The sequence below is a fragment of the Apodemus sylvaticus genome, chromosome 6 (genome assembly GCF_947179515.1).
Source record: "Apodemus sylvaticus chromosome 6, mApoSyl1.1, whole genome shotgun sequence".
NCBI lineage: Eukaryota > Metazoa > Chordata > Mammalia > Rodentia > Muridae > Apodemus > Apodemus sylvaticus.
The window spans coordinates 41,666,817-41,684,426 of NC_067477.1; the positions used below are offsets into that span (position 1 = coordinate 41,666,817).

At 48.5% G+C, this 17,610-nt stretch overlaps 1 protein-coding gene across 1 annotated transcript in view; it reads right to left on the reverse strand.

Annotated features, from left to right (window-relative positions):
- Plekhd1 (pleckstrin homology and coiled-coil domain containing D1) overlaps positions 1-17,241 on the reverse strand; it is a 34,888-nt gene extending 17,647 nt beyond the window's left edge. Inside the window, exons 1-5 of the mRNA XM_052185551.1 lie at positions 16,982-17,241; positions 3,181-3,274; positions 2,734-2,823; positions 1,476-1,552; positions 640-731 (exon numbers count right to left, since the gene is read on the reverse strand). Of these exons, the coding sequence (XP_052041511.1) occupies positions 640-731; positions 1,476-1,552; positions 2,734-2,823; positions 3,181-3,274; positions 16,982-17,130 (502 nt within the window). The 5' untranslated portion in view covers positions 17,131-17,241. The remainder of the gene's footprint in view (positions 1-639; positions 732-1,475; positions 1,553-2,733; positions 2,824-3,180; positions 3,275-16,981) is intronic.
- Positions 17,242-17,610: the final 369 nt, after the last annotated feature.

Consider the following 17,610-nt stretch of genomic DNA (forward strand, 5'->3'; position numbering starts at 1 on the left):
CTCTGTATAGCCCTGGTGGTCCTGGAACTCACTCTGTAGACCAGGCTGGCCTTGAACTCAGAAATCTGCCTGCCTCTGCCTCCCAGAGTGCTGGGATTATAGGCATGCGCCACCACCGCCCAGCAGTCTCTTCTTCTTCTTCTTCTTTTTTTTTTTTAAGATTTATTTATTATTATATGTAAGTACACTGTAGCTGTTTTTAGACACACCAGAAGAGGGTGTCAGATCTCATTACATTACGGATGGTTGTGAGCCATCATGTGGCTGCTGGGATTTGAACTCAGGACCTTCAGAAAAGCAGCTCTTAACCACTGAGCCATCTCTCCAGCCCCAGCAGTCTCTTCTTTAAGGAGAAGGAAATTGAGGCTTATAGAGACTGAGTGGCCAACTCATCCACACAACGAACAGGTAGATGACAGGGCTAAAGCCCAGGTTCTGGCCACTAGTATGTCCTGTTTCTTGCTCCACGGCCAAAGGGGCATTTATCACACCATCAAGTTCTCTAGGGACCAAACTCCCTTCCAGGTCCCCAGAGAGAACTCCCACACCACTCTCACCAGGACCCTCCCTGGCTGTCACTCAGGTCCCCAAGTGCCACCATCAAGCAACTTCAGATTCCAGTTTATCCCGGTCACCAACCTAAATATTCCTGTTTTTCCTTAGCCAGCTGTAGCCCCTGTGCCTCCAGGCTTTTGATCATAGCTTCCCCTAGCTGGGCATTTTTCCAGGTCCTGGGGAGGAAAAGCAGAAGACGTGAGGAAAAATACAAAGAGTTAAACCAAAAGGAAGGCCCTGGGAGAAGGAGAGTGCTCGTTTTCTGTGTTGGCCCTGCCCCTTGCTCTATAGAATCTCAGCTCAGTCTGGCACCCAGAGATCTGGGCACGCCACCAGCATTGATCAGTTACAGTAACTGGAAGCTGAGGTTGCAAAGTGGGCCACCGGGACAGAGCCAAGTGCACTCACGGAGGAGGGCTAGGACTGCGTCCCTAGGAGCCTTCTACATCACTGCATGCATGCCAACCACCTGGTGCAAGGCTGGGCACTCAGTGTTATTGGTTAGGTTAGAAGTATGGACTGGCTTGAATGGGCACAGGCTGTGTTGGTCAGGTGGTTTCTGGGACCTGCACTGTGATTTGTAAACACCATCTCTAGACCTTGCCAGGATTCAGTACAGGCCTGGGAAGGGAAGATGGATGCACTGAGGTGCTGAATATGAGGAACAATGCTCAACTCCTTCCCAAGAGTTGGAAGCAAATGGTGTCCACATCTGCCACCTGTCATTGAGGACACCTTCCCAAACTTGCCACTCAGGGGACCCTCACAGGTGCTCTACAGCCTGAGTTGCCTCCTCCCGCACATCCTAGGAAGCTCCCACAGCCCTGTCTCAGGACCCAGCAGAGAGGCAGGTGGACAGGCCCAGTCTAGCCCACCCCCACTCATCCAGCCCCTCAGATGCCCCCCTGACAGACACTTACACCTTCCCAGACTCCTGCAACATCTCCAGCCATTGTGTCTGCTCAAACTCAGACTCAGCAGCCAACAAGACATTTCCCTGCCAGGAAAAGGAGCCAGCGTGAGAGGTATCTCAGAGAGAGAGAGGAGGGGGGGAGAGGGAGAGGGAGAGGGAGAGGGAGAGGGAGAGGGAGAGGGAGAGGGAGAGGGAGAGGGAGAGGGAGAGGGAGAGGGAGAGGAAGAGGAAGAGGGGGAGGGGGGGGGAGGGGGAGGGGGAGAAGGAGGGAGAGGGGGAGGGGGAGGGAAGAGAGAGAGGGAGAGGGGAGAGGGAGAGGGGGAGGGGAGAGAGAGAGGGAGAGGGAGAGGGGGAGGGAGAGGGAGAGGGAGAGGGAGAGGAAGAGGGGAGAGGGAGAGGAAGAGAGGGAGGGGGAGGGGGGGAGGGGGAGGGGAGGAGGAGGGGGAGGGGGAGGGGGAGGGAGAGGGAGAGGGGAGAGAGAGAGGAGAGGGAGAGGGAGAGGGGGAGGGGGAGGGGAGAGAGAGAGGGAGAGGGAGAGGGGGAGGGAGAGGGAGAGGGAGAGGGAGAGGAAGAGAGGGAGGGGGAGGGGGAGGGGAGGGGGAGGGGGAGGGGGAGGGAGAGGGAGAGGGAGAGGGGGGGAGAGAGAGAGGGAGAGGGAGAGAGGGAGGGAAAGGGGGAGGGGAGGGGGAGGGGGAGGGGGAGGGAGAGGGAGAGGGGGGAGAGAGAGAGGGAGAGGGAGAGAGAGGGAGGGGAAGGGGGAGGGGGAGGGGGAGGGGGAGGGGAGGGGGAGGGGGAGGGGGAGGGAGAGGAGAGGGAGAGGGGAGAGAGAGGGAGAGGGAGAGGGGAGAGAGAGAGGGAGAGGGAGAGAGAGAGGAGAGGGAGAGAGGGAGAGGGAGGAGGGGGAGGGGAGAGAGAGAGAGGGAGAAGGAGAGGGGGGGAGGGATGAGGGAGAGGGGGAGGGGGAGAGGGAGGGAAGGAGAGGGAGAGGGAGAGGGAGGGAAGGAGAGGGGAGAGGGATGGAGAGAGAGGGAGAGGGGGAGGGGGAGGGGGAGGGGGAGGGGAAGGGGGAGGGAGGGTGAGAGGGGAGAGGGGAGGGGAGGGGAGGGAGAGGGAGAGGGAGAGGGTGATTTCTTCTCTTCCCACCCCATCTTCCACAGGCCCCGATAGCCCTCTCAGGCTAGCTCACAGGAAGCTGTTCCCCAGGGGACCAGGATGAAGCTGCTTTGTCCTGTGGAGCCTGGGCTGTGGGAATGTTCCCCACTCACATGGAAGTCCTGGTGTGAGATCTTCATGGCATAGGGCATACTGGGCTCTTCTCTGGCCTCCACCAGGCAGCCACCCAGTGGGATGACACCCTGAAGAACAAAGCAGAGCAGGCAGTTCCCACCCTACCCAGCTCCCCTCCCTTGAGAGTCTCAAGAACCTCCCGGAGAAAGCCCGGGGCTTCGCCAAGGGCCTCAGGCTGGACCACATCTCAGGACTGTGCCATTAAATTGAGGACTGACTTCAGCAAAAGACCTGGGACAGACTCTGCGACTCAGGAAGTGTGTGTGGAGGGAAGGACTCAGCCCAGAGGCTGGAGGCGGGTGTCTTGAGCCCTGAGAGGATTTGTTCTCCAGATTCTAAATTAAATCAAGACAACAGAGAGTTCTCTACCATCCCCAAATGTCCCAATCCCCCCCCACCCCAGCGAGGAGAAGGTACCTCCTCACCTTAGGATGGATATTGAAGTATTTGTTGGTTTCAAAGCTCTTTCTCTCACTCTCGGAGTAGTAAAGCAGAAAGCTTTCTTTGATGATGAAAAACCTAAGGAGAGAGCATGAGAGAACGGAAGACCTCGGGAGGTGAACAGCAAACTCCACACTATTGCATGGAAGGTGACAGAGCTGTGGCTCTGTGCTGGCCTCGTCCCTGCCCTCAGCCCTGGAGGTCCTGGACTCACACAGGAGCCCCACTGCACAGAGCTCTCAGATGGCCTCCTGTACAGGCAGCGAAGGAGAGGGCTCATGACTGGCTTCCAGGACTGCCCTCTTCAGCACAGCCGAAACCTGCTGTCCTTCTCCTCCCATCCCTTTATCCTCTGAACTATCACCTCAGGTCATGTGGGAACTCCTTCAGGTCTGGGTGGAGGATTCAATGGATTGATTCTTGATGGGTGTTAGTTATGGTTTGATCAGATGGGATTATTGTCAACTGCTGAGGTCTGCAGTCCTGTACCCCAAGGTGATATCTGTCTCAGAGTACTCACATCCTTCTGGGACTCAAGGACTCAAGTCTTTTTTTTTTTTTTTTTTTTGGTTTTTTTTGGATTTTCTCTGTGCAGCCCTGGCTGTCCTGGAGCTCACTCTGAAGACCAGGCTGGCCTCGAACTCAGAAATCCGCCTGCCTATGCCTCCCAGAGTGCTGGGATTACAGGTGTGCACCACCACCGCCCCGCCCTGGGACTCAAGTCTTAAGTGGACCAAAGTGGCCATACTTTCTGATTACGGGGGAGGCAAATCCTCAATGCCAACAGGTCCTTGGCTTGCCTTGAGGACTCTTACAGAACTAACAGCAGAAGCTTAAAGAAACCAAGTGTGCTCCAGGGGGAGCCCCAATTAGGCCTCAAAGCTCCTGAGGCTCAAAGACACTAGAGTTCTCTCTCCTCCAGAGACACTGCTTTGATGTGACCTGAAAAGACTCTGAGTTGTTGAGTGTGTGTGTGTGTGTGTGTGTGTGTGTACATACAAGGGAAAGTTCAGAGCAGCGACATGTTGGAACCTTCTAGGATAGACTCACAGTGGCCAACAGTGTGACTTTCTTACCTGCTTACCATTCTGTGAAATGACACAGGGAACTTGATACAGGACATGGCAGGCACAATTGCACCATGAAAATCAAATGCCACAGAACCACCCCAGAAGCCTGTTTTCAAACCATTCCGTGGACCTTCTTGTGAGGAGCTTGGAAAAGATATAAGTAGCATCAAAAACTCACAGGATTCCTGCAGGTCCCCCAGCTGCATGATCTTCCCCGACACCATAGCTGCTCTGGGGCAGAGAGGAGGGGTAGCCTGGATGGCTGCAGCCTCTGCTCTCTCTCCAGAGGGACCTGAAGCTCAGTTTTGTAGTTTGGTATGAGTTCCATGATTTTGCCCCCACCCCCACCCCCGCCTCTTTTGGGAGGGTAGGGTTCTTGTTATATTGCCCTGACTGGTTTTGAACTCATAGACTTGACCAGTCTCCCTCATCTCAAATTCCTGAGCATCCAAGATTATACAGCTGTACCACCATGCCTGCCTTCAACTCATTTTCTGTACTCTTGCCAACCCTCTACTAGCCACAGAATGCAACCCTCGTGGACACTGTGTCTGGGTTCTTGCACTTCATACTCAATACCCACTGCCACAATGTGTGAACATCACAGGGTAGGTAAGAGCTCAGACCTCCCATTTTCCAGCTTGGGGATGGGGAGTTTAGGTTCAAAGTCATTGTGATAGTTTGTATATGCTTGGCCCAAGAAGTGGCATTATTAGGAGGTGTGGCCTTGTTGGAGTAGGTGTGTCACTGTGGGTATGGGCTTAAGACCCTCACCCTAACTGCCTGGAAGTCAGTCTTCCATTAGCAGCCTTCAGATGAAAATGTAGAACTCTCAGCTCTGTCTGCATCATGCCTGTGTGGATGCTGCCATGTTTCCAACCTTGATGATAATGGACTGAATCTCTGAACCTGTAAGCCAGCCCCAATTAAATGCTGTCCTTTATAAGACTTGCTGTGGTCATGGTATCTGCTCACAGCAGTAAAACCCTAAGACAGTCATCCTCAACTATGTAGTGAGTTCAAAGCTAGCCCAGACATGAGACTCCTATCTCAAAAAAAAAAAAAAAAAAGCCTCATTAGTAGCACATGCCTCTATATGCTCAGCATTCGAGAGGCTGATACAAAGACAACAAGTCTAAGGTCATCCTGAGCTATGCAGAGGCCCCTATGTCAGACTCAGAGCCCACAGGTACCAAGGTCCTGGGTTGAGAATATAGCTGGTTCTAAAAGGAACTAGCAGGCTGACTCCAATCCCTGGATCCAGACTGCACAGGCCTCCGTGGTCATAGCAATGATGGCAGCACTTACCTCATGGAGCCCTTACCACCCCAACCTACCTGGACTTGCTTCTGTCACAGTCACCCTGCCAGGCAGATGCTCCTGAACTTTCTATGTAAGGAAATGGAGGTGAGAGATGGCATGAGGAACTGGAGCTACTTGGTAGCAATTGGCTTTCTCTCAGAGAAAGATGGCCCTGGGAGGGCTTTGAGTGGGACTGGCGTGGGTAGCTTTGGCTGTTGCACGGGCAACAGATTATCCTGGCATAGGCAGGGAATCTGCTAAAAGCTATTGACACATATCACTGGGGGCAAGAGATATATAGAGTGGATCAAGGCATGTAGAGTTCCCAGTCTCTCCCCAATACACAGGATGTCCCCCAATGCCAACCCCTTCCTAAAGGCAGCACAGGAAGACAGAGGAGATGCTCCAGATAGGCCTTGCTCCATGGTGGCCACACTTGAGCAGGCTGAGAGTCACCATGGACTGGCACATGGGCCATACCTGGCACAGACCTGGAGGTGGAATGCAAGCTCCTCCCACCATGGCTCACCAGACAAGATCTTTGATTATCAAACTGGGTTGGTGGTGGCCACTCTGACTGACACCCTCTAGCTTCTGCTCTGCAGCTGGGCCCTTGCAAGTCTATGTCAGATTGCAAAGGGAGCCATTCCTCTTCCCGTACCTTCCTCCAGAGGAGTCTACATGCTCTGGACGCCCTCAGTATGCAAGGCTGGGATGACTTCCTTTGAGCCCTGCAGAACTGGGCTGTCGGTTCAGGGGCTGGTCACAGGCACCATCTTCCTGTGTTAGCTTCTGTGAGGCCAGTTATGTGAGGATCAGAGACCCTGCTCCTCTGAACAACGCTGGAGGTGTTCATTCCCATTTCACAGATGGGGAAAGAAAGGCTTATATATGAAGTAACTGTGGTAGGAGGATTGGATCCCAGGACCACCAGGCCCTCTTCCTGCTCCCTATAAGACTCATGGAGCTCCTGTCCTGGCGTAAGCCACACACCCAGGATAAAGGCTTAGGTAGTCAAGTTGCAATAGCTGATGTGGGAGACTCACCACTTACTAGCAGTTTTGGGGTGAGGCGTGTCATCTTCTCAGGCCTCAGGCCCCTCCCTTGTGTGGAGCATGAGGATGAAAATCAATGGCTATTTCTCATGCTTGGGAGGGAAAGGAGTCTGATCACAGGAAGACTTGGCCCCTGGTGGGCACTGGGGAAAGGATCGTCACTATTCTGATCGCTGTCACTGCTTATCGTTAAGTTCAGCATCCATGCTGTCACCCTGCCCTCTTCCCATGCATGCTCACACAGCAGCCGCCTAGAGCATGGCTGACGCCCAGCTGGCTGCTGCCTGCTTTCCAAATACCTGGACAGCCCTGTCCTCCTATGCGGGAGAAGGTTTACTGTAAGCTTTTGCTTTTAGCCCCCTGGGCTATAGGAAGCCTGGAGTACAGGCATGGTAAAGGTTTCATTCAGTTCTGGCTGTCTCTTCTCTCTACAACAACAACTACAACTACAACTACAACTACTACTACTACTACTACTACTACTACTACTACTACTACTATAACCACAACTATAAACTACAACTACTGCTACTACTATTATTAATTTATCTATTTTAAGATAGTGCCTCAGGTAGCCTAGGCTGACCTCAAACTCCCTATATAGCTGAGGCTGACCTTGAACTCATCTTCCTGCCTCTACCTCCTGAGTGCTGTGATTACAGGCATGAGTCATCATGCTTGGTCTATGGAGTGCTAAGAATTGAAACCAGGCTTGTATGCATGCTAGACAAGCAGTCTATCAAATGAACCATATCCTGAGCCCCTGCTCTGGTATTTCTACCTCCAGATGAAAGAACATTTAGAAGCCAGCAATATATGCTCTTTGCTACACATACTTTATTCTATCTATCTATCTATCTATCTATCTATCTATCTATCTATCTATCTACCTATCATCTATTATCTATCTATCATCTATCTATCTATCTATCTATCTATCTATCTATCTATCTATCTATCTATCATCTATTATCTATCTATTTATCATCTATCTATCTATCTATCTATCTATCTATCTATCTATCTATCTATCTATCTATCAGGTTTTTTGTTTTACTTTTTGTTTTTTATTTTGAGACAGCTTTTCTCTGCATAACCCTGGCTGTCCTGGAACTCATTTTGTAGATCAGGCTGGTCTCGAACTCACAAAGATCCATCTTCTGAGTGCTGGGATTAAAGACATGCGCCACCATGCCCAGCTATACTTTATTGACATTTTCTTATTTAAATGTGATGGACGATTTTTTGTTTGTCTCATTTCTTTTTTTTTTTTCTAGCACAGTGGTAAGGAAACAGAACCACATCAAGATTAAGCAATTAGTAAGTGGTAAAGCCAGAGCTCTGCTGACAGGTCCAGGTTCTTAGCTGCCCGGACGCCATGTTGCTGACGATCATGCTCACCACCATCCTCAGATGTTTGTCTCCCTTGAGCTGGTCACTGTGGAAGGGCTGTAGAATGGGTGAGAGCGCTGCTAAGGAGGCAGGGACATGGCCTAGGCAGATACAGTCTTGGCCACTGCCAGTTTGGTGAGCCCCTGCCCTCGAGGAACTTAGGAGATGAATGTAGGAGAGAGCAAATGGAAAGAAATAATTTTTAAAAATCAAGCTCCTTCTTTGCACCAGGCCCTGTTTGTATCACAGCAGTTTGTGTGGTAATACATTCGCTGCTTGGCCAGGTAGAAGAGGAAGCTGGAGTGCAGGGAAATTAATACCACGATCCAGATCACACAGTGGGTGGTAAATGGGAAAGCTAGAAATGCACAGCACTAGAGTAGAGGGTGACACTGTCGGCCATGAAGGTTCACAGCAACACAAGAGGGCACCAGGAGGATGCTGTGACATCATGACCCATCGGGGTGCAATACAACACCACATAGCGCCCAGAGGATGCACAGCAACTACAAAGCACCAGGGAACAGAGCAACAAGGGGTGTTTGTATGAAGAACCGAAGTATGGCCTGCAAGGTGATGAATGGCTTAGGGTCTGGCCAAGGTCTGAGAGGAGGTCCCAGGTGATCAGGGTTTTTAAAGAATAAGAATTGTCTTAAGTTGGGAGGCGGTAAAAGAGTAAGAGATTTTTTCCAGACACAGAAGGACATGTATAGAGAACAATGTGTTGAAGGTTATCAGAATACCCTGTGGTTATGTGCAGATAAGTTGTGTGCTAAAGCAGTGGCCAGGGTATGGGGGAAGGACAGGAGAGAGCACAGCTTTGTGAGCAGGACCCGAGAGCAGGCAGCCCACCCCATGCCTCTCTCACGCCTCCCCCACACCTTGCAGAGACATCAAACAGGTACTGGGAGATCTTAGAATTAGTCAGGTGACCTTGAGGAAGTCACAGCTGGGCAAAGGGTGAACCAGAGTTATCAGAAGGTAAATATCAGCAGAACATGCTGAATAGTTAGACCAGGGTAGGACAGCCTAATTCTCATGACACCGTGGCTAGGGTTTTAGCTTGAGTGACAAAATAGACACGGGTGTCACCTAAGATGATAGTGTAGCTTCCCTGCCCCCTGTGCTCTGAATATAATAAGGACCCATCCAGAGCTTATCGGTTAACACTGGTCTCATGAGATATCTAGTGGAGGCAGAGGAAAATGTTCAGAGCATAGATGCAGTGTAACACCAAGCAGGTCTTTTTAAAGAAGGACCAGCCAGGGGCTGGGAAGATGGCTCAGTGGTTAAGGGTGATGGTTACTCTTCTAGAGGACCAGGTTTAGTTCCCAGCACCTACATAACAGCTCATAACCATCTGTAATTCCAGTTCTAGGAGATCCAGTTCCCACTGTGGCCTCCGTGAGCACTGCATGTACATGGTGTACAGGCAGAACACCGATATACATAAAAATAAAAATAAGAAAAATCTCAAGAAAAATAACAGAGCTAGTACCACTACCACCAGTCAGTCTGGTCTACTGAGATCGTCAATGTTTGTGGGTGTAGATGGTGGGGCGTGGAGGGGGCAGAAATTGAAAGTTGGGGATATCCTGAAGGTCAGAAAGGAGGAGGTATAACGGTGAGTGCAGAGAAAGGTCTCAGGAACATGCATGAGAGTTTTGCCCAAAAGAAGCATTGCACGCACTTGGTGTGATGGTTTGTATACAGGTGGCCCAGTAAGTGGCAGTATTAGGAGGTATGGCCTTCTTGGAGTAGGTAGCCTTGCCCTGGCTGCCTGGAAGCCAGTATTTTGCTAGCAGCCTTCAGATGAAGATGTATAAAAAGGCAGTGCTGAATATTAAAGTTTGAGCCTTGCCGGGTAAGTGGTGGCGCACTCCTTTAATCCCAGCACTTGGGAGACAGAGGCAGGTAGATTTCTGAGTTCAAGGCCAGCCTGGTCTACAGAGTTGAGTTCCAGGACAGCCAGAGCTATACAGAGAAACCCTGTCTTGAAAAACCAAAAATAAATAAATAAATAAATAAATAAATAAATAAATAAATAAAGTTTGAGCCTTGATCAGAAACTTTGTCTTGGCTTTATCCTTCTCTCACACCTTTTTCATTTCCAGCCTCCCTTTCAGGTACCCAGTTCACCCATGGCCACTGGACCACTACATGTGGTACCCGAACAAGGGACTTCCAAATTTGGTTCCTCTGATGTGTACTGGGTTCAATCTATTACTAATAAGAGGTCTAACCTTAAGATACTAATTAAAAGGGGAAAAAAGGCTTTGAAGTATTAATAGACACTGGAGTTGATGTACTCACTTACCTCCAAGGGATCGGTTATTCCATTAATCCAAATCAAAGTTCCAAACTTAAGATTTATGAATGGTGAATGAGGCTGTGGAACTTGTGGGGGCATTGCAGCCTGGCTTGCCTACTCCAGCTGCCATTCCAGGAAATGCATATAGAATTATTATAGATTTCAAAGATTGTTTTCATACTGTTCCTTTGCATCCTGGTGACTGTGAGAGGTACACACTTAGTGAGCTTGCTTGTAATTTTAAAGAACCCATGAGTAATATCATTGGAAAGTTTTGCCTCAAGGAATGGCCAATAGCCCTAAGTTATGTCAAAAATGTGTTCTTGCTTCAATACAAGAAGTTAGGACTCTGAATCTTTCAGTGTATACTATTCATTATATAGAGGATATTTTGTAGTTGATCCCTCTGAAGGAATTTTACTACAAGCCTTTGATATTATACAACGAGCTTTAAAAATTTGGGGAGTAATTGTTGTTCCACTAAAGATTCAAAGACAAAATCATTTTCAATATTTAGAGCCTCAGTTATGTCCTAAACAGACTGTGGCACAGGAAATTCAAATAAAATAATTTACCTACTTTAAATCATTTTCAAAAGCTTCTAGGATAGGTTAATTGGCCAAGACCTCACCACAGGAGGACTTAATTCTCTGATGTTCTCAAGGGCGATGCAAATCCTAATTCCCCTCAAAATTAACTGATGAGGGAAAATAACTTTGCAAAAAGTAGAGGAAGCTATTAGCCAACAATAAATACATTATATAGACTATAATCATTTGTTGGGTGTTTCACAGCAGTCCTTTGTCAAAAGGGACCATTAATGTGGATTCATCTTTCTTCCTCTCCAAGTAAAGTTTGAAAACCCTATTATGAAACTGTTGCTGTGTTAATACAGAACTGTAGAACATTAAATTATCTTGAGAAAGAACTTGATGAAATATTTATTCCTTATTTCAAATAGCAATTAAACTGGTTATTGCAGAATACTGATATTTGCCCATTGCATGGCAAACTTTTCAGGCAAATTTGATAACCATTGTCCAAAAGTCAAGTTGTTTCAATTTTCCTCTATACATGCTTTTGTATTCCCTGTAAAATTATGCATAGAGAGTGCACTTACTGTATTTTCAGATGGCTCTTCTAATGGGAAGGCAGCATATGTGATTGGATCACATGTTCATTCTCTTTGAGTTTCCCTCCACTTCAGCACAAATATTTGAATTACATGTTGTACCCACTGTTTTTGAAATGTTGAAAAATCAAGCTTTTAATTTGTATACTGATAGCTGATATATAGCTCATGGTTTACAATTACTTGAAATTGTTCCCTTTTTTTTAGATACTGCTAATTCTCATATTTTACAGTTATTTATACAAATACAACTTAATTTAAGAGAATGTACTGTTCCTTTCTTTATAGGACATTTAAGAGCTCATATTGGATTGCTTGGACAGATCCCTTAGGGCAATACCACAGCAGATTTGCATACCAAGCAGATTATAGGCTTTACAGGAACAATTGGCCATACAATCTCATTCTTCATATCATCAAAATAGTATTGACTTGAGACCATAATTTTGTATTTCTAGAGAATATACATGTCAAATTGTAAAGACTTTTCCTCAATGTCCTCAATTTCTACTTGTACCACATAATAGTGCTAATCCTTGATGACTTATATCTAATCAATTATTGCAAATGGATGGTACTCATATTTCTGATTTTGGAAAATTAAAATATATACATGTGACTTGACACTTTTTCAGGCTTTCTAGTTGCAACTGCTTTAACAGAAGAAGCAACTGAAAATGTAATTAGTCATGACCTGCATTGTTCTATGCTTGGCATTCCAAATCAGATTAAAACAGATAATGGAACTGGCTATTACAGTCAAGCATTTGAGATGTTTTGTAGACAATTTAATATTACCCATATTACTGGGATTCCTTATTGTCCTTAAGGACAAGCTATTGTGGAACAGGCTCATGGAACTTTAAAACAATATCTTCATAAAAAAGAAAACAAAAAAGGGGAATTATATCCCCATACACCACATTATTTAAATCATGCTTTTTCTTTTTAAGATGTTAAATTTGGATGCCAAGGAACTCTCTGAGTATCTATGGCACCCTACAACCAGGCATACTTATGCCTAGGTGAAATGGAAGGATCACTTACTGCATATGGCATGATCCCAAACAGGTATTTAATATGGGGAAGAGGCCGTGTTCCCCACCCCCACACCCCCAAAGGTTGCTGAAGGAGCATGGTAGTAGCCAGAGTGATTGGTATGACATGATGATTGGACAAAGAATGATGCTGACTGTGAGCTTGCTGAGAGCCCTGACAATAGTGACAGGGATGCTGTATTGTGCATATGTTCTTGACCCACCATAGTTTGCCTATATCCCAGATTGGACAAGCTGCCTTGCCTCAAGCTTTTAGACCTTGTGGGACAAAGAACATGGAAACTGTGGAAACTGACTTAGAAAAATTAATCAAAAGAAGTTATAATGACTCTTCTCTGTCCTTTAATGTGACAGTTATTCTGACTCAGTCATGGACTGGTCTACAAATCAATCAAATATTGGAACAAAGGAAATTACAGTCTTCATTTGGAAGGCTAGTTCAGGACATTTTCAGAGACATATTTGTAAGTTAGTTGAAGTTCTTTATGAAGTTACATTTGCAGTGGATAAAATCGGACAGGATCTGGATTTTGAACAGGTGTTAGTACATGTGTTTAAGCTCCTAACCTATTATTCCTTCAACAGGGAGGACTATGTACAGCCCTCCATGAAGTGTGTTACTTTTATTCTATGGCTAAAGTTTGAGGACTAGCCAATAGGAAAAGAGAAAACGGACATAATCAGGGATGGTTTGAATCCTGATTCTCCATTTTCCTATGGCTTACAACTTTAATTTCTACACTGCTTGGACCATTGATTATAATTTTGTTGCTTTTAACTTTCTACTTTGTATCTTAAGCAGGTTGGTTGCCTTCACACAGGATCACTTTCTAAAAGTTCAGCTACTATCCATGGCAGTTATACATCGCTATGAAGAAATGCATTGAGTACATATTCATATGTCCTTCTTGGCTTTGGTCTGAATGGGAAAGAGTATGCTATAGAAGGCCGGTAGTCAGAGACTGATAAGAGTGTTCTTGAGCTCCTGTTGACCTAAGACAAAGACATACATCAAAATCTCTGTTTGTTCTCCCTGATAGATAAGAAGGAGCAATATAGGCACTGACCTAAGACAGCATAGTCACCTGTCCACTCTATACCCTAGATGGCATTATGAAAAACAAGTAAATCTTGTGCCCCCATCCAGCCACTGAATAACTGTTCATCTTTAAAAAACAAAAAAGAGGGAATTGTGCCCTTCCCCTACCGGCCAAGAGGTAGGAGTGTCTCTGCTTTACAGGTGAGAAAATAAGATCCAGCGGCCTGGAGTAGGCTAAACAAACGCACGAAGGTTTTACAACCTAGGTGGAGTCATCTGGCCTTGCTGCATTTGTAATTTCCTACAGGAGCTTTGAGGAGCAGACCATCCGCTGAGCTTGCCTTGCAACATAATCCAGCTGAAACAAAGGATGGGTCTGTGGGCTCTCCCTGTATAAACTCAGCGTTGAATATTAAACTTTGAGCCTTGATCAGAAACTTTGTCTTGGCTTTATCCTTCTCTCACACCTTGTTCCTTTTTTCATTTCCAGCCTCCTTTCAGGTAACCCCATTAACCCATGGCTGCAGGATGGCTACAGAACATAGAGTTCACCTGAAGGAGCTTACCCTTCCAGGATGCCCCTCATGTTGTCACCTTTCCCTTACATTTAGCTTGCTGTGTCCTCAAAGACCATGCGTGAGAGATTGAAGGTATGTGGCAGTGGAGAAGGCTGGGCCAGGGGCAGGGAGACTGAGGAATAGGCCAACTTCCACCTAAATTATACAACATCTGACAGCAGGATACCTCCTGGGGATTAGTGAGGACAAGATGCATGATTTAGACTTCTGTGGGATTTGATCTTGGAGTCAAAGTTACCTCACTCTCAAGAGGTCAGTGGGGACCTATCCATGGATGAATGGGTGTGTAGGGTATAGATTCCCAGCAGAATAGTGAGCTGAGTCTCAGAAGGGCATCCCATTTACCTCTTGCTGACCCTGACTGAAGCCAAGACCACCCCCATACCCCTCCCTCCTGTTCAGAGGACTCAGGTCTTTGTATCTGTGTTTCTCTGCTACCCCAAGAGGAAGACAAGGTCAATGTACCCTTAGACCTCTCTCAAAATTCTCTTTTCACTCTTAACACTTTTGAATTCCTTCCCTCCTCCCTCCCTTTGCCCACAGGAAAGTAAGCTAACAATGAGAGCATCTTCCTACTGCTGTTTGGGAAAGGTAAGGGTAGAGGTGGTAGGACACTGGAAGCTGCCGCTAAGACAGACAGGTGGAGGAGAGTTTTAAAGAAGTCAGTCAGCCACAGCCAGTGCCATCCTGCCCAGTGGTTATTTATGCAGCATGGAGCCTTTCCAGGCCTCTTCCCCTCAGCTGCCCACTAGGGCATCGATTTCTCTAATGGCTAGCCTCTGCAGTGGAGGGTATTGGCTGCTCTGTCCCACACCTTCCTGTGGTCACTAATTATCTGAGACTGCACTTTGCAAATGAAAAAGTGGAACCCAGAGGCCCCACTGGGCGGCAAGAGGAGGAGGCTGAGCATCTCTGCTCCTCTGTACCCTGACTTTCTGACTGGCCGTGGCTGACTCAAGGGAATGTTGGTGGAGGATGGGGCAGAATCCTCCCAGAGGAGGAGCCATGAACAAAGACCTAGAGCTGGCAAGTAGGATGTTTTCTGAGACCCAGAGGAGAGAGAGTCTGCACAAGGAGCTCTTGGGACTGAGGTGACAGTCTCTTTCAAAGGATACAGAGCTCACTTGGCCCTGAACTTACTGTTTTGACTTAGATTGCTTTGTTTTGGGCAGCTGTGGGAACTGCTGTTAGAGACTTAGGGCCCCAACTCCAAGTGCCTTGTGCTATCAGCACCAAATTAACTGTATATGCAGGAGCCAGGTCCCCCCCTCCACACCTACAGAGGAAAAGGGAGCCAGGAGACAGCCTGAGGAGTCCAATGCACCTATCACATACCAGATGCAATAGGGTTAAGATGCCTGGCAGGATAGTCTTAAAAGAGGACCCAGGAAAGTACTTGGGATAGAGTCAGACTCAATGGAGAGAAATGGCTATCTGCTGTAGTACTCAGGATTTTCTGCTGGGAGTCTACAATAGCCCCCCCCCCCACCTCTCCACCACCCCTGCCCTGCCCCCACATCTGCACTTACACACACACACACACACACACACACACAAGTGCCGTGGCAGAGGCAGGGGCTGCTCCTGGCCCTCAGTGTCTCGAGTCCAGACAGTTCAGCACTGTGAGCCTCTTATATATAACCTTTGCACCTGCTCAGAGCCTTTACTTAACGTATCAGAGAAAAACTCAACTTGGGAGGTACCCAAGGGGGCCTGTCTCCCATTAAGTCCCCAAGAGAAATCAGGCAGAAGCAATAAAAGTGTAAGAAACCGGCTCTGTGAAACATGAAGTCCTACCCATACCTCCATTTGTCCTGAGGTCTTACAGGAATATTAAATTATTCATCAAAATTGATCAGAACTAACCACTACCACATGCACTGTGATCTGCAGTCCTGAAAACATCTGAGGCATTCAGACTCAAGGTGTGGGAGGGAGAAGGAGTCATGCTTCCAAGAATGCTCATACCCTCCAGGGAGGGAGTAGGACAAAGTCTGAGTCTTCTAGACACCGCAGGAAATCTTTGTTGACTTGAAGATGAAAACTGTACAGAAAATGGCCCATCGCACCTGCGACCAGCTTTGTGAGGCTTCTGCAAGCCCAGGTCTGGGAGTGACCCTTCTCCCAACACTTGTCATGGTCATAGAAAGCCCTGTTAGCATCTGGGCTCTCATTTGGAGTTGGGGCAGAGAGCCTGGTGCTGATAATAGGGCCAGGGTTGCTCTGTCTTTTCCCCAACACCTCCCCCAATCATCAATCCTTTGAAACAATATATCCTCTCTCCCACTCCAAGATCAGTGATGTCAGGGCACAGTCGAAGGGGTTTCCCACACAACTCCTTAGAGAAGGTTTGTGGTTCTCCTGTCTCCCTAGTACTTCAGAAAGGCAGTAGTCTGGCTTGCTCAAATGCCATGTAAGGTTGAGGATGTGTGAATGGATAGAGGAGAGAGGCGCCCATTTCCCAGCCCACTTAAAGCCTCGACCAAGGGATGGAATTGGCTGTGGAGGTCTCTAGAGAATCTCTGGTTTGGGGTGGGATTTCTCCTTCTGCAGACTGGCCCAACTTAACCTCAATCTCTAGCCCACATGCAGCCTCGCCACTTGGGACTTAGATCCTTCCACAGAGAATTCCCTATCGCCAGTGATCCATTCCAGCTCTAGCGACCAATTAAAGTCGCATCTTCCAGGTGGGGGGACAGCATAGAGAGAAGCTGGCTGAGCAGGTCAAGGTCACAGCAGAAGGCTGAGGCAGGGCGGTGACTAGATGAGTGGGAGGGGTCCTGAGGCTTGGGGCTCCCTCCCGGGGTGGGGAGGAGAGATCTTCCAGGACGAGGGGAACACAACTCACCGCCGGGACCACTTGGCCGAAGATCTCCCGAACGGCCGCTTCCACAGAACCCCGTAGAGCTGCACTTTGGTGCTGATATCCAGCGCGTCCGCGTCGGCCTGCTCCAGGGACGGCGATGGTGACACGGAGTTGGACTTGGATGTGAACATTGTGTCTCGAAGACTCTGCCCTGACCGGGCCCACTCCCTCCGTGGGACTAGAAGGGACAGGGAGGACAGTGGGAAGCAGTGGGCACGGCGACGAGTGCAGGCAGCTGGGGACGCCGTCGGGGCGCGTATCCCGACGAGCTGAGCGGTGAACAGAGGGGCTCGGGAAGCTTAGCCAGCGGCTGGGGTGAAGCTCTGGAGCGCCGCCGGCCAGGAGGGAACTCCGCGGGGAGGGCAGCTCCGCCGCAGGCTCGCAGCATCACCCCCCTCCTCCCTTCCCGTGCGGGCAGCCTCAATTCTGGTGGCCTGGATTGGCTGGGAGTGGCAGGTGAGCCGCTCAGGCCGGTCGCGAGCGCCAATCAGGGCTGGCGCTGACTGCAGGAACTAGCTCAGTGAGTCTGCAGGGTCCCGGTCGGTCACTTGGCCCAGGTTTGGCTACTGCACCTCCCCACCCCCCACTCAGGAGCCCAAAGCTCCCCCAGT